This window comes from Nicotiana sylvestris, chromosome 8 (genome assembly GCF_000393655.2).
Source record: "Nicotiana sylvestris chromosome 8, ASM39365v2, whole genome shotgun sequence".
NCBI lineage: Eukaryota > Viridiplantae > Streptophyta > Magnoliopsida > Solanales > Solanaceae > Nicotiana > Nicotiana sylvestris.
Genome location: NC_091064.1, coordinates 45,322,192 through 45,345,836, shown reverse-complemented (window position 1 = coordinate 45,345,836; position 23,645 = coordinate 45,322,192). Strand labels below are relative to the sequence as shown.

General features: G+C 35.1%; 2 protein-coding genes and 1 long non-coding RNA gene across 5 annotated transcripts; 1 reads left to right on the top strand and 2 right to left on the bottom strand.

Moving 5' to 3' along the window:
• Positions 1–333: 333 nt before the first annotated feature.
• Positions 334–4,554, bottom strand: LOC104211043 (uncharacterized). Its single transcript, XM_009760040.2, has 4 exons — positions 4,423–4,554; positions 1,784–1,910; positions 1,596–1,668; positions 334–751 (listed from the first exon to the last, which is right to left on the bottom strand). The coding sequence occupies exons 1-4, from the start codon at positions 4,448–4,450 to the stop codon at positions 494–496; spliced, it is 486 nt and encodes a 161-aa protein (XP_009758342.1). The 5' UTR covers positions 4,451–4,554; the 3' UTR covers positions 334–493.
• Positions 4,555–14,187: 9,633 nt separating this feature from the next.
• On the top strand, positions 14,188–15,633 carry LOC138874980 (protein FAR1-RELATED SEQUENCE 5-like). The gene is made up of 3 exons (XM_070153781.1): positions 14,188–14,200; positions 14,375–14,985; positions 15,190–15,633. Exons 1-3 carry the CDS (start codon positions 14,188–14,190, stop codon positions 15,631–15,633), a joined length of 1,068 nt encoding a protein of 355 aa, XP_070009882.1.
• A 2,765-nt stretch (positions 15,634–18,398) lies between these two features.
• Positions 18,399–18,976, bottom strand: LOC104228226 (uncharacterized). Of its 3 annotated transcripts, none has more exons than XR_011401421.1 (3): positions 18,888–18,976; positions 18,719–18,799; positions 18,399–18,457 (listed from the first exon to the last, which is right to left on the bottom strand). It is a non-coding gene; the product is annotated as an uncharacterized lncRNA (long non-coding RNA). The 3 variants fall into 3 exon arrangements; XR_011401419.1 differs by lacking the exon at positions 18,399–18,457 and adding an exon at positions 18,544–18,587; XR_011401420.1 differs by lacking the exon at positions 18,399–18,457 and adding an exon at positions 18,549–18,590.
• Between the last annotated feature and the right edge of the window lie 4,669 nt (positions 18,977–23,645).

The window sequence follows — 23,645 nt, the reverse complement described above, 5'->3', positions numbered from 1 at the left end:
AAGAAGGAGCATTTTGGTCATTAATTCTTTAAAAGGAGCTCTAAGGGAGCATTTATCGCAACGGGTAAAAAAAAAAAAGAAAGTTACTTAATAAAAGGAAAGAAAACAAGAAAACAGCAACGACGGGTTGGTGAGATCTCCTTCAACGAAATTCTCTGGGGTTTATATATGTGATAATTTACTGGTGGGATAGATATGCACTACTCTCAGTATACCTAATTTTTCATGAAGAGGGTCAGACACAATGAGCAAGTTTCTGATGGGAAATTTTGAGTTATATATTCCAAAATGTAGACTTAAAACTGCGCTGGTTGGAACTCCATAACACACAAGTTTTCACTCACAGAGGGCAAAGGATTTATATCATTATCACCTTTCAATAGTCATTTTTGAGAATTATTGAAACAATATACTAATGAGATAACTTGATCAAAGCCTACTGGCATGTATAGAAGTATGCAGAAACATGTGTGACAATTCTTTATTCCTTTGCCTAAGCAGCTTGCTGACACAGCACAACTGCAAGAGTCACAAGGGAAGCATAAAGAGAAGTGGGCATCTTCTGAACCACCTTTCCAACACCAGGGACTCCCTCTGTTGACCTCTTTGTTAGCAGAGCCACAGTTGGTGCTACTGCCAACGCAATGATTAGTCCCTGACTCACCAATTTAAATGTATCCTTTGTTAATTTCCTAATAAATTTCACAAATTCTTCTCGGTCCACTTCTCCATCAAGATTGATATCGCACTCCTGTGAATGACAAGAAATGAAACACTACTGTGATAACAAAACTCAAAACTGTTCAACTTTGTTAAAACTCAGTAGAAACTGAAAAGCAGGTCCGCTTCAAACAAGATTAAAATAGAGACACATTTTCTTTGGGAAATAGGATGCAAAAGGGAAGGTAAACTGGAGAAAAGATTTCCCCCGTCTGGATTATTTGTCTTCATCTCAAGGGAACCGCATGAAATAACTTTACTTCCTCTTTCTTAAAAACCAAACAAGAAAGGAAAATTTTCTTCCTTGCCCTTTTCCCAAACAACTTTGAAGGAAAAGAAGCAATTCCAAAAAAAAGATATACACACGCTTAGCTTTATAATACATGATAGAGCTTACAACCAAAGATAAATACTTGGCAATGTTTAGTGTTGTGCTGAATACCCAGGCTCCCGAAAAAATCAATTATTATTTTACAAGTATTTAGAATGATTTAAGTATCAACATCCCTGAGAATAATTCAATCTGGAGAAGAAAAAAATGAATTATCAGTTACTTTAAATTACAATCCCATCTCTCATCAATATAGGAGTTGTATAATTTTTATTGGGATATCTTCTTCTTCTTTTTTTCCAAAATTTACATTTGAAATTTAACAAAGCTAGATGATGTTTTATAAAGGCTCAAAGTAAATACTATTTTTCTAAGATGGAATGTTGAAAGAACCCTTTTTAGAACTAATATCCATTATTACAGCAATACTTCAAAGGAAAGTAGTGTGATTAGAATAATTTAGGCGCATCACAATCAAATCGACCTAACTGAACATCAGAAGTAGAAGAATGGTCTAGTAACCGGTCAGCTGACTGAGAGATACCTGCATCAGGGCTTTAACTTCATCTTTTGTAGGAGGATCAAAATGAGGTCCGGGCAAACGTTTATTAATATCACTGAAATAACATAAGTGATAAAAAAATTCTAAGTGTACCACCTTCCAAGTTATAAACAATTAACAAACCTCTATGATGTTTGTAGAAGGTGCGTGAGGAACGGAAGAAATCTTACTTGTAGACAAGTAACACAGCAATATAAAGGTCTTCAAACTTCAGATTTGCTCTTCCTGATTCATTTTTGAAGTGGTCAAAGACCTTGTCTGTTATTTTTCGTATTTTTGTCTCTCTCCACTGCTTACCTGCATGAGGTAAATGAGGTTAACATTGTATTAACTTAGTTAGGTAAGCTCCATGCCAATATGACCAGCCTAACTGCAGAATCAGTGGCTGATATAGGTCTATTTAGCGGTGCACATGAGTTACTGGATAATTTATTTATCTTCATTCGTCACATTATCCTCGAATTTTCTTTGTAAATTTTAAATGGGGCTTACAACAACAAACTAAAAACAGAAATAACTATCCAAGAAACCCATGTTTTCAAACTTGTTATAAAACAGGGCTATGCCATTGTATGTATTACCTGATTATCCGCCATGCCCTGATTTTTAGGTCACAACATACTATCTGTTATTAGAAAGTAAAGATATCACAAGAAATGGTGTAATTGTTATGAATCAGGCTCATCAAATCACAGATACACGGAAACCTGAGGTTATGCCCTTCCCTTGTTCAAGAGAAAGCAATGACTTTTCTTTAGCTACTGGCCCAAATAAGACACATTTTGCTTCATCATTTACAAGAGATAGATCATGTTAAACAGAATCAGTAGAAAACCAATGTGTGTGATGTTTTTGCGTGAAACAAGCACAATGTAACAAACACGTAATTTAACTTCTCTAATATATGACACAAGGGAGAACATTCTAAGGTCTCTTTCCTAAACTAGAGAGTATTAAAGAGGAAAATTCCACTTGATGAGATTATTCTAGATTTAGACAGAACATTGTGTCCAAATGCGCTCGTTGGTCTGCTGCCAAGATTGAGCCTACAAAAGCATGTTTTCATGGAACACCAGTATGCTACCAGAATACAGTCTTACTTTACCAGGACAATGGTATCAAGCTGGAAATCACTTAAAAGACTCTCTTTTGAAGATTCTTCCTTCATTTATTATCTGGAAAAGTAGATGCCTCTAAATATCTATTTGGAAAGCTATCTGTGACATTGTTTTTAATCTGAAGATCACCATTCCCTTAAGTCAACTCGAACACGAGTTGGAAGGACCTATTTGAGAAGGCTGACAGTTTTAAGCGAAGGATCACTTTTAATCCAGTCTACTGGAATAAGCCACAAATGAATTATGTAAAGCGATGGCGCTGGAGTATTTCTATGAAATCACTTAGGCAACATAGTTGTACTAAAAGCATAGTTGATCTCATGGCCTTTTCAATTTCTATGCTATATACTGTACTAACAACATAGCTGAAGCCTTCTTCCTTGTTTGGTTTTCACTTTTGTATTGGGGTTAGGTTTTATGTTCCCCTCCATTGTAATCCTTTTTGATTAATAAACAAGGTTGGGGTCAATGAACACCCCCCCCCCCAACCACGGGAGGTGAAAGCATGGTTGAGTGGATATTAAAGTTAAAAAAAAGTAATTTTACTTCTAACAGCAAGTGCATGCACATGGCTAACTACTGAAGAAAAGCAATCACATAAATCTTCAAAACATAAAGGAAAAAGAGGAGAGAATGACCACATTCGTAAAAGACATAATGACTGTTAAAGACAACTCAAAAGGGTGAAATATACTTTTCGAGAAGAAGTTGCTCATGAAATGGATAAGATCACAAATTCGACTAGAAGTGAATATAGTAGTAGCTTTAAATTTTCTAGATTGTTTCCAAAACCATTTACATATCCTTCTCAGAGGTCACAATGCTCCAATAATTTATGTATCCAATAAAATAATAAAGAGTTTAAGGTCTATATATTGACGGTGTAGAAAATATCTTCCCAAAGTAATTACAAGTAAATATCTATGATAAGCATTAATTGGTATTTTCATAAAAATGGTAATTACCCTACTATAATAAGTTATAAAATCTTTGCATGGCCAGTATATACTGTCAGACCTTTCTATAACAACATCCCTATATAACAGTCATTCACTATAAAAGCCAAGTTTTCCTCAGAACCGATTCTTGAAGTGATATTTTACCTCTCTATAATAGTTTTTTACCTATAACAGCAACAACCATATTTATAGCAGAACGTTCTTTGTAAAATTACCCCTTTATAACAACCATATAGAATCATTAATATTACTAATAATAGTTTTAAAAATATGCACACAATCTTTTTCATTAAACAAAGTTTTTGTCTTGCATAAGATATAAGATTTGAAGATTTTCACATAACATCTTTTCCATTGGACAAATTCCAAAAAAACATATTTAGATAGAAAATTTACCGTTAAGCTATTAAAATCACGCTTTCTAGCCGCACAGTAACTCAACCTTTTGGCTGGAAATCGAGAAAAACCTGTTCCTTGATGTTTTAGTTGGATCAGTAAAAAAGTGCTCTCCAATACAACCAAGATTAATCTATAAGACATCAAGCTTTTACCCTTCTTTATACACCAAACTTTTGACTCTTGAATTAATTACACAACAAATTCTTTAATATAATCCCCCATCTAGCCACTGTTAGAAGGGAGTTATGACCAAACCAAGATATGGATCCAAAGAAACATGAATATTTCATGTTAAGAAAATTGATGGGATTACATAGAAGTTGAGATGGTTACCTTGGAATTTTTGAAGAATCTGTCCCATGGGTTTGAACTTTTGGAGAAGATAAAGGGAAGCTTGCTACGGTAGTGTGATTTTGGTCAACTTGCACAGGGAATAGATACTCCAGCATCACGTGAGATCCTTTGTTAGACATCATAGGCGGGTCATTTGAAATAAGGGCATTTTTACCTATTTATACCATATATCAAATTTTATTACCAAAAATATTCATAATTTGTTATTTACTGTGTAGTCCATTGTTAGAATATACTATAAGCCATGCGTATTGTTATAGTATTCTTTATGAACAATTATTTATTTACTTGTTTAAATTCAATAAAGTTTCATTTTAAATAGATCATGTGTTGGTTTGTGCGTCCATTGCTTACATAGTAGATGATTTAGTGTATAGAGTTTAGCTTATACACGGAAGATTAAATCATCGGTTCTTGTAAGACATAAAAGTTAATGTTCACAATCTAATGATGGAATTGGACAAATCATCGGAATGATTGTAGCACAAGATTAAATATAATTTATCTTGATTATGGGAATGGTTTAATTCCAACTTCTTGTGCTAGTACATTTTGTATGTATTGAACGGATCAAGTAGAGATGAGTATTTTATACTGACTTTATAAAATAATTTCTCTAGTCCATTTAATGTACTTATACTCTTAATCCTGATATAATTATTATTAGCTGTGTATGTCACTTGTTGTTTTGATTTATTAAAAGGCGAGATTCTTTCGCGAGTCAATAAGCCTGGTAAATTGGATAACAATGATATACATTGGCGAAGTAATAATTAGTTGATGGAATCCATGTCTCAATTTTGAGATTGATGATACTCCTTTATGAAAGCTTATAAGTTTTCATGTGTAAACCCGGCCGGTGGATTTTGTATCCGACACATGAAATAAGTTAAGTGTAAGTCTAAAGGAAGTAATCAATAAATTAAATAGTCAGTAATTTAATTTGATTGATTAGTATCTGAATCTTAACATGGGGAGTTAAATAAGGTTTTATGGAAGAATTTCGAAATTGAACTAAGGAGTGCAATTACGAATTTTTAGTGGAATAATTCGTAATTTATTATGATGGAAATTAGTTTCAGAATTTCGAAATTAATATCATAATAGGAAGCCTTGTTAATTAAATTCTGTGGTCCCTACTGTGCCTAAATAATAGAAAATAGTGGAAACTGTTACTTAGTGGGAAAGAAAACGTGGAAATCGTCCCTTAGTGGGAGAAGGAAACCTAACAGGTTTTGAAAACGGTTTTGACCTAAAAAACGCAGCTATATATATGGATATAAGGGCTGGACGTTTTTTTCATGATTCCGACTGCGGTTTCTACTAGAATTTTGCCCACCCAAAATTCTCTTTTTTTCAGTTATTGTTTGGGTAACACAGTAGAAGACTGTAGAAAGCTGCTAGTGTGTTTTCAACTGAGGAACTGGAGAACGACCTAGATTTGTTGTGTTTACGCTTCAAGAGGTAATCCTAAAATCTCCATGCGTACTAGTTGTTTAGATTACATGTGAATAAGATTCTGTTATTGCTTCCGCTGTGGTATATATTCCATCAATTGGTATCAGAGCTTACTCACGTCTAATTAAATAATTAGGATAAACCATAAGGATTAATATCATGTTCTATATGCAAGTTTTGAATTACATGCAAAGTTTGTTTTTCTGAAAACCTGCACTGTTTTTTTTTTGGTGTGATTATCTGTTATGGGTTGTGTTGATTATTCTGAAAACTTGATGTATCCTTTTAATATTGGTGATGTTGAGTTAGAATAATCTGAAAATTGAATTTTATCATGTAAAACGGAAAAACACGTTTTGCTGAATTAGGGCAGAAAATCGGAGGTCAAAAAGTTGACGGACTCCGATTGACCTGAAACTTGGCAGGTCCATGCGAAACGGCCCAGTGAGCAATACTCATGGAATTCATTCATGACTGAAGTCGTTTTTTGGGCGTTCGGGGTCGTTTAGATGGTGTTTTTGCTGTTTTTCTAAAATTCTGAATTTTTTTTAGTTGTTTTTAATTCCAGAAATTGTGGGGATCAATTCCCTTGGTCCCCGGGCTTAAAAAAATCAGTGATATAATGTTTTTACACGTTGACAAAGGTCTTCTTCCATATCGGATAAAAATATTATGAATAATCACTATGTTATACTAGTCATTGATTATTTGTATTTACTCTCCATCTGAGTATGCATGTTGGTTCAATGGGACTAATATATGTTGAATGTTGATATTCACTTGGCTTAAATTAACAGTTTACTCTCCATCTGAGTATGACATGTTTAAGTTTATGGAGTGAAAATCTGTCATTATATATGTATATTGCAAGAATAGCTTCTTTCCCATCGAAATTTGTTGTTCAAGGTGCATAGATTGTATATATATAATGTGTTTTGAATTTTAATGTTCATAATACAAACTGATTTGATCTATTTAAATATTTAATGTCTCCCAGATTAACAATGACTGCTTTTAATCCCCTTACTGCCATTCTTACCCAAAACAAACTTGAGGGTCCAAATTATGTTGATTGGAAACGAAATTTGGATATTGTTCTAATTGCTGAAGAGTACAAATTTGTGCTCGATGAGGTGTGTCCAGAAAAACCTGGAGATGATGCCACAGATGATGAACAGAAGGCTTACCAGAAATGGATTAAGGCTGATGAGATGGCGCGGTGTTACATTTTGGCATCCATGTCGAATGTTCTGCAACATCAGCATCAGTCGATGGAGTCTGCTTATGACATTCTGGAAAATCTCAAAGAAATGTTCGGAGATCAGAATCGTGCGGCTAAGCAGACTGCCATGAAAGCCCTTCTGAATACCAAAATGGTTGAAGGTTCATCGGTCAGGGACCATGTTCTGAAGATGATGAGTCTTCTGAATGAACTGGAGGTCCTTGGAGCTAACATTGATAAGGACACGCAGGTTGAAATGATCCTGCAGACTTTGCCTGACAGTTTTCAGCAATTTCGCCTGAATTATAACATGAACAAAATGGATTTGTCCCTTGCGAAATTGTTGAATGAGCTGCAGTCGGCAGAGACTATTATCAAGTCCCAAGCTCCTCCCGTGGCATTGAATTTTGAGGCAGGTTCTTCTTCTAAGCCGAGAGGCGGGCAGAAAAAGAAAAAGGCTCAAAAACCCTCTGTTGGTGGCGCGACTGCTGGTGTGAAAAAGGCTAAGGGCAAGTGTTATCACTGCAAGCAGCCCGGGCATCATAAGAAGCAGTGTCCAACTTATCTGGCCAAGCTGAAAAATAAACCAGGTGATTTACATCTACTTGTCGTTGAAACATTTTTAGCGGCTGTTTCTACCATGTCATGGTGTGTAGATTCGGGAGCCACTAATCATATCTGCACTTATTTGCAGGGGTTTCAGGTAACGCGGCGGCTAAGTAAAGGAGAAATCAATGTTTATCAAGCAGACGGTTCAGCAGCCCCAGCTTTAGCATTAGGAAATATTAGTATTTCGTTTGGTAGTGGTAGAGTTTTAGCTTTAAAAGACACATTATATGTACCTTCCGTTAGAAGGAATTTAATTTCGGTTTCTAGCGCTATGAGAGATGGTTATGATTTTAATTGTCATGACGTTGATAAATGTGTTATTACTCATAATAAGCGTTATCTCTCTTCGGCTACATTGATTAATGGTCTTTTTGTTGTTGACTCTATTCCTAAACCGTTACCACCTAAAGAACTGAATAATGTTGATTTACCAAGCAAGAGAAAACGTTCTTCTGAATTGAGTGAAACATATTTATGGCACTTGCGTTTGGGTCATATAAATCTGAACAGAATTTCCAGGTTGGTCAAGGATGGACCTTTAAGTTCATTGAAAGTGGAGGCACTACCAACTTGTGAATCTTGTTTAGAAGGGAAAATGACAAAACGAAATTTCCCCTCAAAAGGAAATCGGGCAAGTGATAAATTAGAATTAATTCATTCTGATTTGTGTGGTCCAATGAATGTCCAAGCAAGAGGTGGTTTTGAGTATTTTGTGACTTTCACAGATGATTACTCAAAATATGGATATATTTATTTGTTGCGTCGAAAGTCTGAATGTTTTGAAAAGTTCAAAGAATTCAAGACTGAGACTGAAAAGCGACATAATAAACATATCAAGACACTACGATCTGATCGTGGTGGGGAGTACCTCTCTACAGACTTTATTGGTTATTTATCAGAATGTGGAATTACATCTCAATTATCTGCACCTGGAACTCCACAACAAAATGGTGTAGCTGAAAGAAGAAATAGGACTCTTATGGAAATGGTTAGATCAATGATGAGTTATTCCGATTTGCCTTCGTCTTTTTGGGGACATGCCTTAGAAACGGCGAATTATGTTCTGAACTTAGTTCCTTCAAAGTCAGTACCCTTGACCCCTACAGAATTGTGGACTGGGCGCAAGCCTAGTCTGCGGCATATTCGAGTTTGGGGTTGTCCGGCACATGTGCTAAAGGGGAAAACGGATAAATTGGAGGCAAGAACGGATGTATGCGTGTTTATAGGTTATCCAAAAGGGACGAAAGGTGGTTTATTCTATTGTCCTAAAGAGAAAAAGGTAATTGTTAGCACAAATGCCAAGTTTCTAGAAGAGGACTATTTGATGAACCATGTTCCTAGAAGTAAACTCGTTTTACAGGAACTCAGCAAAGGAATGGAAACTCAGTCATCTGAAAATCAAAACGACTATATCCAAACCCCGGAAGTCGATTTTGACATACCATTGCACTTTAGTAGTGGGAGAAATGTCAATAGACTTAATGTACCACAAGAACAAGTGCCCGCAGTCATACTACCACAAAGTAGTGGGAGTCATGTTGAGCAGACTGCACAACAGGAAGAAGTCGTTGATATCCCTGTGGATAGCATGGAGACTCAGGTTCCTGATGATGTTGTGGTTCAACCACAAAATCAACGTGATGTAGTTGCAACTGATGTAGTGCGTAGTCGTAGTGGGAGAGAAATAAGACAGCCAGTTCGTTACACGCTCTTGGGAGAATCATATGATAGGATCCCTGAGGAGCCTACCTCCGAACCTGTCAATTACGACCAAGCACTACATGATAAGGATGCCGATAAGTGGGTTGCTGCTATGAAATCAGAGATGGAGTCTATGTACTCTAATCAGGTTTGGGATCTTGTAGAACCAACTGATGGGGTTAAACCCATTGGATGCAAATGGATCTATAAGAAAAAGAGAGGTGTAGACGGAAAAGTACAAACTTTTAAAGCAAGGCTTGTAGCGAAAGGGTTTACTCAGAAAGAAGGGATTGACTATGAGGAAACCTTCTCGCCGGTAGCCATGCTTAAGTCTATAAGGATTCTCTTATCCATTGCTGCTCATTATGATTATGAGATTTGGCAAATGGATGTCAAGACAGCTTTCCTTAATGGAAGTCTTGATGAGTGCATCTATATGATGCAACCAGACGGTTTTATGGAAAGTGGCAAAGAGCACATGTTGTGTAAGCTTAAAAGGTCCATTTATGGACTAAAACAGGCATCTAGGGCATGGAACACTTGTTTTGATAAGGCGATTAAAACTTTTGGTTTTGATCAGTGTCTTAACGAATCTTGTGTATACAAAAAGTGGGATGGGGACAAAGTGGCATTTTTGATCTTATATGTAGATGACATACTGCTCATAGGAAATAATGTGGGCATGTTGAATTCAGTTAAGCAGTGGTTGTCCACACATTTTGATATGAAAGATTTGGGAGAAGCGGCTCATATCCTTGGGATCAAACTCTTGCGAGATCGCAAGAAAAGGATATTAGGCTTGTCCCAAGGTCTTTATATTGATACAATACTCTCCAGGTTTAGCATGCATGATTCCAAGAAAGGATTCCTTCCTTTCAGACATGGAATTTCTCTATCTAAAGATCAGTCTCCTAAGACTGATGAAGAGATAGAAAAGATGAAGGCGGTCCCTTATGCATCAGCTGTGGGGAGCCTCATGTATGCTATGTTATGCACTAGGCCTGATATCTGCTTTGCCGTTGGCGTTGTTAGCAGATTTCAGTCTAATCCTGGGAAAGAGCATTGGACGGCGGTTAAACATATAATCAAGTACCTGAAAAGGACTAGGGATTACATGTTGATCTACCAATCGGATGACCTGGTACCTATTGGGTATACTGATTCGGATTTCCAATCAGACAGAGATTCTAGAAAGTCTACCTCAGGTAATGTGTTTACTCTTGGAGGTGGAGCCATAAGTTGGAGGAGTATCAAGCAAACTTGTGTTGCTGATTCCACCATGGAAGCCGAATATGTGGCAGCCTCTGAGGCAGCCAAAGAGGCAGTTTGGCTCGGTAACTTCCTGAGAGAGTTGGGTGTGGTTCCTTCGATTCAAGCACCAATTACGCTTTACTGTGATAATAGTGGTGCGGTTGCAAATTCAAAGGAGCCACGAAGCCATAAGAGGGCAAAGCACATTGAGCGTAAATATCATTTAATTCGTGATATAGTGCAGAGAGGGGATGTAGTGGTCACCAAGATTGCGTCAGAGAACAACTTGGCAGATCCGTTTACTAAGAGCTTACCACAGAAGACTTTTGATAAGCATGTAGAAGGAATGGGTGTCAAAATTGTAGACGCATGGTTATTAGTCTAAGTGGGAGATTGTTAGAATATACTATAAGCCATGCGTATTGTTATAGTATTCTTTATGAACAATTATTTATTTACTTGTTTAAATTCAATAAAGTTTCATTTTAAATAGATCATGTGTTGGTTTGTGCGTCCATTGCTTACATAGTAGATGATTTAGTGTATAGAGTTTAGCTTATACACGGAAGATTAAATCATCGGTTCTTGTAAGACATAAAAGTTAATGTTCACAATCTAATGATGGAATTGGACAAATCATCGGAATGATTGTAGCACAAGATTAAATATAATTTATCTTGATTATGGGAATGGTTTAATTCCAACTTCTTGTGCTAGTACATTTTGTATGTATTGAACGGATCAAGTAGAGATGAGTATTTTATATTGACTTTATAAAATAATTTCTCTAGTCCATTTAATGTACTTATACTCTTAATCCTGATATAATTATTATTAGCTGTGTATGTCACTTGTTGTTTTGATTTATTAAAAGGCGAGATTCTTTCGCGAGTCAATAAGCCTGATAAATTGGATAACAATGATATACATTGGCGAAGTAATAATTAGTTGATGGAATCCATGTCTCAATTTTGAGATTGATGATACTCCTTTATGAAAGCTTATAAGTTTTCATGTGTAAACCCGGCCGGTGGATTTTGTATCCGACACATGAAATAAGTTAAGTGTAAGTCTAAAGGAAGTAATCAATAAATTAAATAGTCAGTAATTTAATTTGATTGATTAGTATCTGAATCTTAACATGGGGAGTTAAATAAGGTTTTATGGAAGAATTTCGAAATTGAACTAAGGAGTGCAATTACGAATTTTTAGTGGAATAATTCGTAATTTATTATGATGGAAATTAGTTTCAGAATTTCGAAATTAATATCATAATAGGAAGCCTTGTTAATTAAATTCTGTGGTCCCTACTGTGCCTAAATAATAGAAAATAGTGGAAACTGTTACTTAGTGGGAAAGAAAACGTGGAAACCGTCCCTTAGTGGGAGAAGGAAACCTAACAGGTTTTGAAAACGGTTTTGACCTAAAAAACGCAGCTATATATATGGATATAAGGGCTGGACGTTTTTTTCATGATTATGACTGCGGTTTCTACTAGAATTTTGCCCACCCAAAATTCTCTTTTTTCGGTTATTGTTTGGGTAACACAGTAGAAGACTGTGGAAAGCTGCTAGTGTGTTTTCAACTGAGGAACTGGAGAACGACCTAGATTTGTTGTGTTTACGCTTCAAGAGGTAATCCTAAAATCTCCATGCGTACTAGTTGTTTAGATTACATGTGAATAAGATTCTGTTATTGCTTCCGCTGTGGTATATATTCCATCAGTCCACACTTTTACTACAAATTATATACCAATCCAAAAATAGGTAGATTTTGCCATTAAAAAAACCCTAAAATGAAGGCACCAGATCTGATGTGATTCTGTCAACGATTTTATTCGAATTTTGAAACTGAAGGAGATCTCTCTTCCTGATGAAGGCACCAGATCTGATGAAGGCACCAGTTGCGTAATTCTCTCCTTCCTCAACAGAAAGAGATCTCTCTTCTCTCACGGGACTACAATTCTCAAAAATCGCAAGCTACTGAAGCTCAATACAAATTGTAGAATACAAAATTGCTCTTCGTCGATATCAGTACTCAAATTGTCGAAACTATATCTGTTCTTCGTCTTTTTTCCTATCAACTACACGAAATCATGTCAAAAATCCCAATAATGCTGAAATCGAATGGTAATTGGGATAACTATGGCAGATTTAGAGATTTTGAAGTTGATGCCATTGTGGTAGATGATAATGCAAGCTACGGAATTCTCAGTTCTACAATTGCAGAACAATTATCGATTGATACATCGGATAAAATTATAGAAATCAAATACATTGTGAACGAGAATTGTCCTCCAATGGAGATTAGGAATGATATGGGGGTTCGTGTGTACATGGAAACCAAAAAGGAGAATAAAAACTTAGGTTCGTATCCTTTATGTATAAGCGTAAGAGATTTCAATATGGAATTGGCAATCAACAATGAAAGCACCAGTGCAGGTATGTTTGATTCGACATTGCAGAGAGTTATGGTGTTACTATGTTATCTACAATATTACTACAATTACCTACAATTAAACTACAAAGCTCACATAGTACTGAAAAGGATAAAGCAATGTTGCTTTCAAAATTATCTACATAGAAACTACATTTATGAATTTATTGTTTGCAGGTTCGTCTGGATCCCTAAACTTACTTGAATTTCCATCCTCACCAGCTATAGAGGAATATCAAAGTGAAATAATAACTGAATCTACGCAAACATATATTGAAGAAGGACAAGTTTATCAGGACAAGCAAACAGTAGCTGCTGCAATGAAGAATTATTCAGTGATGCACAAGTTCCAGTTCAGAGTAAAAAGATCTAGTCATAGAAGGTATGTAGTTATTTGTGGATAATATATCAGCAAAATCAGTGTATGATTGAAGATAGGTGGGTTTTATAAATTGTAGATAAATTGTAGTCAGTTTGTAGTTAATTGTAGTTTTTCATAAATTTGTGTAAATATTGTATTTCTTTTGTAGCTACTGGCTTATATGTGTTGCTGAAAGCTGTAAATGGCATTTCAAGGCAACGTCAATTAATGATTCGGCAATGTTCAAGATAAGAAGTTTCAGCCGTCAACACACATGCTGCCTAATGGACGAAACATTCATACAGCGCAAACGTACTGCAGCAGTACTTGGTAGCATGGTCGTTCCAAAGTATTGTGATCCTAAGACTGTTTACACACCAAAGGACATACAAACTGACATGTTATCCGAACATGGACTGAACCTAAGCTACATGCAAGCATGGAGAGCAAAGGAAAAAGCTTTACAGTTTTTGAGAGGGAATCCGTGTGACTCCTACAACAAATTACCCAAATATTTTTATATTCTTGAGAAGAATTATCCTTGTTCTGTTGTTAAATTGAAGAAGGCAGCAGATGATTGCTTCTTATACGCATTTGTTGCTCTTTGTACATCAATAAATGGTTGGCAACATTGTAGGCCGGTAGTAGTGGTTGATGGGACATTCTTAAAGTCAGCCTACAGGGGATTATGCTGACAGCAAGCACCATGGATGCAGCAGGTAAATAATGGAATAATTTTGTACTTATTTTGTAGACAGTCTTTAAAATGCAATTAAATTGTAGTTATGTTGTAGTTATTTTGTAGTTATATAAAAGAATGTAGTTAACTTGTCTATATTCTCAATATATATTGTAGTCGTTATTTAATCATATTTTATGTCTTAAAAATGTAGGTACTATTTTTCCCTTGGCATATGCTGTGGTTGATTCTGAAAACGACGCGTCTTGGAAGTGGTTCTTTGAGCAATTCAAGAAGGCATATGGTGAAAGACCTTCAATGTGTGTTGTTTCAGATAGGCATGAGAGTATACTGAAGGCAACATCAGTTGTCTATCCGGGCATGGCACACTACTCTTGCATGTGGCATATATGGACAAATATAAGGTCAAAATTCAAGAAGGGACATCTACAATTACATGAATTGTACTTTGCTACAGCACGGTCATACACTCTGGATGAATTTAATGAAAGGATGTTGAAGATTGAAGAGGTAGACCTGCGTGTAAAGTCTTACCTATATGATATTGGCTATCATAGATGGTCAAGAGTACATGCAACGGTGAATAGAACTTTTACTATGACGTCAAACATTGCCGAGTCGTTGAATGCTGTAACAAAAGATGCAAGAGAGCTTCCAATATTTGATCTATTTGAGTATATGAGGACTCTTCTTGAACGTTGGACAAAAGAAAAGTTATCGAAGGCAAAGGGTACTTTCACATACCTTGGTCACAAATACAACAAAGAATTGGAAGACAACAGTACATTATCTCAGAAACTAAGGGTAAGATATTTTTTTTTGGTGCAGTAGAATCAAAAAAGTACTAGCTGCAGTTTTTCCAGATTGTAGTTAAACTGTAGTCAAATTGTCGGTAATAATAGTTTGTAGATGAGCTGTAATATATTTGTTGCTGATTTGTAGGTAAATTGTTGATAATCCATTTTAATGATTGATGTATTATTATTTCTGTTTGGTCTTCAATTGTAGGTGAGGGCTTCAACAGATCATATACATACTGTGTTAGATGGTGTGAAGCGGTACATTGTGTGTCTAGAAAACAAGAAATGTAGCTGTGGACAATTCCAACTTGATGAACTTCCATGTGCGCATGCTTTGGCAGCATTAAGGCATAGGAATGAAACATACGAAAACTATTGCTCTCCGTATTACACAAGGAAGAGCCTTCTGCTTACCTATGAAATGCCAGTAAATCCTCTTCCTGATGAAGGCAAATGGGATGTGCCACAACATATTTTGGATGAGGTAGTAAAGCCACCGGCGGGAGATAAAAGGCAGCCAGGGAGACCTCACAAGGAAAGATATAAAACATTTGATGAAATAAAGTCAAAGAAATACAAGGTGTCATGTGGCAATTGTGGAGGTGAAGGGCATAACAAAAGAACTTGCAAGAATGCGCCGAAAAAGAAATGAATATCATGTAGTTAGAATAGTTATTCAAAATAAATGTTAGTGAGCTCAAATTATCGGATTTTCTTGTGTAATTGTTTAAGTTTTTGAAGATGAATAAGAAGTATAAACATCAATTTGTGTATCTACACTATTTATGTTTTTATGTATTCTGTCAAGCATCTAAAGTTGTCTTTTTTTATAGAATAGTTAAACTTTAATATTTACTGTATACAAAAAAACTGATATTAATAAAGAATGCATTCACCGTAAATTGTATCCAGATTGTAGTGAATATGTGGTTTAACTGTGTTAGAATTGTAGTCTTGTTATTCATATGTAGAGGAGTTGTAGTTAAAATGTAGTTTAACATAGTTTAAATGTAGATAAATTGAATTTTTTTGATAAACCTTATTGATAAAAGATGGCTAAATTATTTATATGATTCCTGTATTTATTTTATCTTTATGTTGTGTAACAAATGACAGTTATATATAGATATTACTTGGCACTTGAAGGTATTTATAAAAATAACTTGAAGATTAAAGTCAAATTGTAAGACAAAGCTGTTGCTGTACAAATGTAATCAGAGTACTCGAGTATAATGTAATCAACAAAAAGTGTTGTAGAAAACCAAAACGACATATTTCCTACATTGTTTTCCAATTCAACTACCAAATTTCACAGACCAAACCAGGAACACAATAGTATATTTCTTCTTTCGCTGCACTCTAGTCCTCTCGTTTTTTGCCGGAGCACCCTTCCTCCTTGCTAGCCTGCCAGTAACCTCACTCTCACTAATTGACCCATCTTCTTGCTTCTTTGTTGCATAGTCCCACAGTAGAGCTCCATAGCGTCTACGGTGTTGGTCAATATCAGAAAGATCTACCTTTGGGATTGCCAAATCTCCAAGGCTAACATACTCCGCAAATGCATCCACAAATACACCACAATCGCTGCATAAGATGAGAATTTTTCATTATATAACAAATGATTAAAATAAAATAATTAAACATATAGAAAGGGAGATTATTTTTTTACACTGAGCCTTCCTTTTGTTGTGGAATCTCAGCAACCATCCATTGTATGTCGATAGGGTCCGTAACTGGTTTCTCGATGTATGCCTTTGTGGTCTTGAAGTCAATGTCTTTACGTTTACCATAAAAACCAGTGCATGACAAATACAGAGGGATAATGATTGAAAACTTGTCAACCAATGTCTCAACTGTTTTATGACGGTTTGCTCTCACCATGGAATCATAAACATAAAGTTGTCTGTCCTTTATGTCAAAAACTAGCAACAACCAATGGAAGTTCTCTACAAGGTTCACAGGTATGAGCACATAGTCAACAAGATCCCAGGCAACATTAGCAAGAATTCTGTACCCAAGAATATATTCTCCAACATCATCCTCGGGTTTAACAACCGAATACCTTTGTTCCGGTGGAGAACTTATGAACTTGTCATAGATTCTTTCAATCTTTGTCTTGAACAAGCAATCGGTGGTTGTGAACCTAGTATTATTGTTGGGGCCATATTTGCCTCTTTTTCGCAGATAATACATAATAACATCAATGTGCTGCCAAAATAGAATAAACATATACAATAAGCTACGGTGTAACCACACTTGTCTACAAAACAGCTACAGATTAACTACAATTTGAATTTATTAAAAACTCTAACAGATTGCTGCAAATTAGCTACACTATAACTACAGAAATATAACAGTTAGTCCAAGTACCTCACAAAATGTAATTTAATTGTAGTTTGTATGAACCATAGTGAACAAGTACTATATGTACAATTGACCCATCAGACTACAAAACAACTACACATTAACTATATTTATGCACTGTCTACATTTATTCACTATACAGAGGAACAAATGAAACATACCACCTAACTTAAGGTCCCAATAATCAGCAAGTTCAACCTACAGTTAATATTAATAGGCACAATCACAAGCTCTACAATATTACTACAAGGTAACTACAGTTGTGGTACACAGAGATTCCAAGTCAGTCAAAAGTACCAAAATTCCAGTTTGTACATACAATCATCATCACATATGATACATAAGGTCCATAAAAAGCAAAATTTCACAGCTGAGACATAAATATAGTAACATATATATGTTGTCTACAATATTACTACAATTACACATCATAGCTAAAAAATAAACTACAATTACACTACACTGCTGAAGAAAAAATAGATATTGTGAATGATTCTGTTCTTTATACTTACTGTGTTATTGATGACTTGTCCGGGGTGAGCAAGGGCATAAAACCAGTCCTTCTTATCAATCTTTTCACAACCAAAATCCAACCAAGGCTTGATTTGGTTATCCTTCTTGGAAAATTAATATTTCCTCCTGTAATAACAAAAAAATATCAAATACAAAAAATTGACAAAATGAATTACAATTTTAAAGTATAAAAATGGTGAACAGACAGTGTAAAATGAAGCATTCATACCTCCTAGATACTTTATCACTACGAATGTATAACCAGTTGGTGAACCTTTCTGTCAATTCAGGATCTACATTTTCACCTATGACACTTGTGAAGGGGTGCTTGAGGTAAAAAAATTTAGGTCCAACAGATGTGCTGCCTCCAGAACTATACAAAGATGTGAAAGGTGATCGTGCATGTTTTCCCGGTTGCCTGGTTCTACCGGGATGAACAGGGGTTGATTCATCTGGTATGGGCTCGACATACATGACCAACTGTGATAAGTTTTTTGGCAGCTCAAAGTCATCCAATGTCAAACCTTTATTGTCAATGCCTTCAGGAACAACTTCAGTCACAGTCACACCGTGAATTGGCGACTGTGGAACTTCACCTTCTGTAGATAAGTGTAGATCTATGTAGTTATGAACAGTATTATGGAGTTATAGAGAATATATTACCTGCTTGTTGTGCCTTAGCTACTTCATCAATTACTGGTTCTTCCTCAATATTTCCTTGTAGATGTTCTGCTGAAACTTCAGCTTGAATGAATAATTGGAAATGAGAATTGTAGATATATGTAGGAATATGTAGTTAAGGTGTAAATTATTAAAATTTTGCATAAAAACCTTATTGTAATGAAGGAATGGTTCTGTACCTGCTTTATATGCCTCAGCTGCTTCTTGGAAGTCAGGATATAAGTCAACATGTGGTTGAAAATGTTCTGGAGAAATTGTAGCTGCAACACATAGTAAAAAAGTGATTAGTATAATTAAATAATGTTGTCTTGAAATTTGTAGATATGTATGTAGGAATTTTGTAGATACCTGTATTGCTTGTGCTTCCATGCAGTTGATCACCAGCATTGAACTGGAATTGCTGGTTGTTCTCTCCTTGATGTTGGTAATTATTTTTTGTTGAACTACCAACAAACTACAATTTTGGGGAATATTTGAGACTACTTTATTCATATGTCTTAATTAGTCTTAGTACAAAATTATATGTAAATTCTTACCTTTGACTCGTCCAAATCAAACCTCTTGTTTATCACATTCATAACACCCTTCAAAGATTAATCTATGAACTCTCGAAGGCTTGAGAGTTCCTCAAAAACAGCCTTCCTATAGGCATCTAACTTTCCATCAACCTAAAAATTAAATATATAATTAGTTGGTAATCTTATTCTAACTGCTACAGTTACACTACAATTCAACAAACTATAATTGTTATAGATTTATACCACAAATTAACTACAATGTATAACATACTATAATTGTTATGTAATGAAGTCAAAATGTAGCAAATTATGTCAATATATTGTAGTTATTCATAATACCTGCACAATCCCCTTTTCCAACTTCCTGAGCTTGCTACTGATAGATTCAATGTCCTCTTGACAATCTGTATATTTGGGTTCAAATAATGGAGAAGCAGCAGTTGGAACATGTGATGGTTGAGCACCATGTTCATCTTCATATTGAATCTTGTCTGGCAGATTAAGCACTCCAAGCTCTTCTCCAGATTCAATCATGTTTGTGAACTGAATGATGAAAATAACAGTTAATTCAAGTGACAAAAAAAATGTAGATTCAATGTAGTTATTATGAATGTAATTGTAGCATCATACAAAAGTGGAAAAAAATACCTTGATCCACTCAGGCTTGATCATCTTCTCTTCAATTGCAGTTAACCAAATCTGCCCCTTTGTAGCTGACCATCTTAAAATGCGAGGTATAGATTCAGAACATCTCGTAGCAAGCTCGGTGCTGACGGACGAGCAACACTCATATAGCCACACTTGCAAGGCTAATGAGCATCCCCGTATCAGATAAGAATGTACATGGGGATTAAGACGATGTCGGACAGATTCAATAACCTGCTTGAAGGATTTGATACCCCATGGGTATGACTCAAAATTACCAGACTCTATTAGAAAGAACATAAACTTGTCTATGAAAGTCACATGGTCTTTATCAGAAGGACAAACAAAAAATTCCAACATATAAAGAATGCACAACTTCACCGCATCCACATCGTTTGCCCATGCTTTATTAGTCACTACATTTTTCAAATGCCATTTCTCAACCCTTTCTTTGTTCGGAAAATATGTATTCATTAAAGGGCTAACATAGGTGAAAGTGTAACCATAGTCTGAAAACTTATTCACACAATTAAGACCAGTTATCAATCCAAATTCTCTCAAGGAAAAATTCAATTTTTCACCCTTAAATAGTACTGAAAAATATGAGTCAGTAGCCTTTGTCAATTCATACTTCATTAGAAGATGAAGTGATTGGTTTTGCATACAGATTGTGGGGAGACCTAATAAGTAACCAAAACAAATTTTTTTGAAAACCCTTAAAGCATTCGGAGAGAGTAAAGCTTGTATCTGGCTAGGTATGCTAGGATCACACAAACTGTGGAATCTAAGCACACCATAATCAACATTTTGTTGTGCAAAGTAAGGTCCATTCTGTAGAAAATATAAAATTAATGAACATTAGTAGTTTGCATAAAAAGGAAGCGGTAATCTACATATAACTACATGACAAATACAAAATATAACTAGAAGAAGAATAGCCTACCCACACCTATAACTACAAAACAATAACAGAAGAACAATGCACATGTAAACATTATCTACAGGATGTAACAGTTACTTCAAGTATCTCACATGAATGTAGATTAACTGTAGTTAGAATGAAGTTAAATATATGAGCTATACAGGCTACAATAAAAAATATTATATCTACAATTTAACCATCAGACTACACATCAACTACAAACTAACTACTTTTATACACTGTCTAAGAGTTACAGTTCCAATTAACCTACAAAATTGAGACAAAGAATCTACAAAATTAGGACAACACCACATTTTACCAAAATACACTTGAACAATCAAAGAAGAACAATGCACGTGTAAACATTATCTACAGAATGTAACAGTTACTTCAAGTAACTCACAAAATGTAGATTAATTGTATTTAGAATGAAGTTAAATGTAGCAGCAATACAGGTTGCAATGAAAAATACCATCTCTACAATTTAACGATCAGACTACAAATCAACTACAAACTAACTACAGTTATAGACTGTCTAATAATCACAGTTCCATTAAACCTACAAAATTGCGACAAATAATCTACAAAATTAGGACAATACCACATTTGGCCAAAAAACACTTGAACACTAAATTAACACTTGAACAACAGATTTTTACAACCAAAATCAAACTACAAAACAGTGAGGAAACATAAATAGTGTTTACCTTTATTGAAATTTTTTCCTTAACCAATTTTGGTACTTTTTTTGAGGGTTTCTTCTTCTTTGGTTTTGATGAAGAAGGAGAGACATTGGGTTTTTTCACAGATGGAACTTTGGGGGAATCATCTACAAAATCGTCATCTATACTCAACTCTTTCCCCTTGCGTTTGAGTTGTTTCTCGACTAGTTTATCAACTCCACCAGCATCAACATCGTGCAAATGCTTGCTTCTCATTTCCGCACGAATTTGTCTAGGAGATGAAATACCAGTAGTTTGTTCACTTGCATGCGTCGATTGTGGGTTTTTGGGTGGTGATTTTGGTGTTAAAACACCCAAATCAAAGGTTGGAATATCAGCTAATATAGCTTTTGATGATTTTTTTTGGGAGTGTTGGTTTTTTTCATGATTTAGGAGTTGAAGACAAAGATGGAAGTGAATTCAAATCGTGGGGGATACAACTGAAGGTAATTAAGTGGAGAAGAAAGTGATGGTAATTGTGGGTGAGAAGAGATTGTACGAGAATGGGGGAAAAACTGAAGGTAAATCGTGGGGGTGGGGGGAATTAACTGAAGGTAATCGTAGGGGGTGTGGGGGATGGGAGGAGAGAGAGGCGGTTAAACGAAATAACGTGAAAATACGGTCCTAAAATCACGCCTACAATAAATGAAGGAATAATTATACCCCTAATTTGAATTATGGTATATAAATGGTAATTTGGTATGCTTAAATGTAATTAACACAATCCTTAAACAATGAAGGTAATAAGGTTTGATATATGGTATAGATAGGTAAAAATCTCTTGAAATAAAATATAAATAATTATTGAAGGAATTACAGCCCATGTCACTTGGCCTAATAGCCCAACAGAAAATGGCCCACATTTGAAGTTCTTCCTCTATTTAGCCCATGTTGTACATAACTTGAAAGAAGCTTTTCAGCCTTTAGCCCACTATTAAAGACATACTTTTAGGGTTTTTATTATTTTCTTCTTTCTTCATTCCCTTCTCTCTCTCACCGCCTCTCACTTCTTTCTTTCTAACCCATATAGATCTCTCATCTTCTCTTAACCTAGCCCCCGCTATTCCCCCTCCTCTACCCCCCACATAGTTCTGCCATTAATGGCTCGAAGAAGGTCGGGCTCCTACTCCGTCGTCCATGGTGGCAAGCAGAAGAATGAAGAAGATTTTTGAAAGAAACATGAAAATACACACAGATTTGAAAATAAATGGCTCTCAAACTTGATTTGCACCAACAAACAACCACTAATTTTGGAAGATTTTGAAGTTTGAAGTTCTGGTAATTTTGGAAGAGTTTGAAGTTTGAAGTTCTGGAAAATCATAACTATGTAGCAGGTTGTATCGACACTATATAATAGTGTATAATTGTGTATATAGGTATACAGACACCTCTTATACACTATTATACATGTTTATACAATATTGTATAATTGTGTATATTTGTGTATAATGTTGTATAAATATATATTTTTCCAGTTTATAAGGATGTATATACATTGTTAGCGTGTAAGAGATCTCTACAGAAGTTTGACACTTCCTTCTCTTCTTCTTTTTCGTGTATATGCTATATGAAACAGATTTGTACGCGTTGGAGGAATTTTACAATTCATTTATCAAATTTTTTATTTTTCTTTTATCCTGTTGGATTGCTTCAGCAATTGCACATAAAAGTGTTTGAATTTCTTACCTTCAGATAATATGTATTATTCAGGATAGGATTTTTGAGTTGTGTTGTGGCTTTTTTGCATTTTTTTATCAAATGCTTAATAATCAAAGGAAATCAAGAGAATGAAAACAACTGATTGTATAAAGAGGGAGCAATAACGGTAGTTGATTGTGTGAAATAAGCTGTTTTTCAGGAATTAGCCGATTATTTTTGGGCTATAAATTTGCAAAGTGATATCTAGGCTATTATGTTGCAAGTCAGGTGTGTGAGTTGTATTTATGTGAAATTATCCCATAATTATTTGATGTAATTAATTAGTACTCGAAATTTTGGGTCATTCACTTTCATAATTCTAATTCTTTAATCAATTGTTACGTAATTACTTTTTGGGATAAATTCACATAATAATAATTGGGCTCCTTACTCTTCAATTTTATAGCCCATATTTCAATTTACAACTAACTAGACCAAAAATAATAGGCTAAGATTCAACATCCAACTCCGATAGGTTTTCGAAATTACTATTTAATTTTTAAAAAAGATTGCTCAAGCTTTTAAGTTAATTTTCGAATCAGTAACTGTGACTCAAATATTAGTTCAACAAACCAAATTCATTTGGATGGTGAAAATTAGA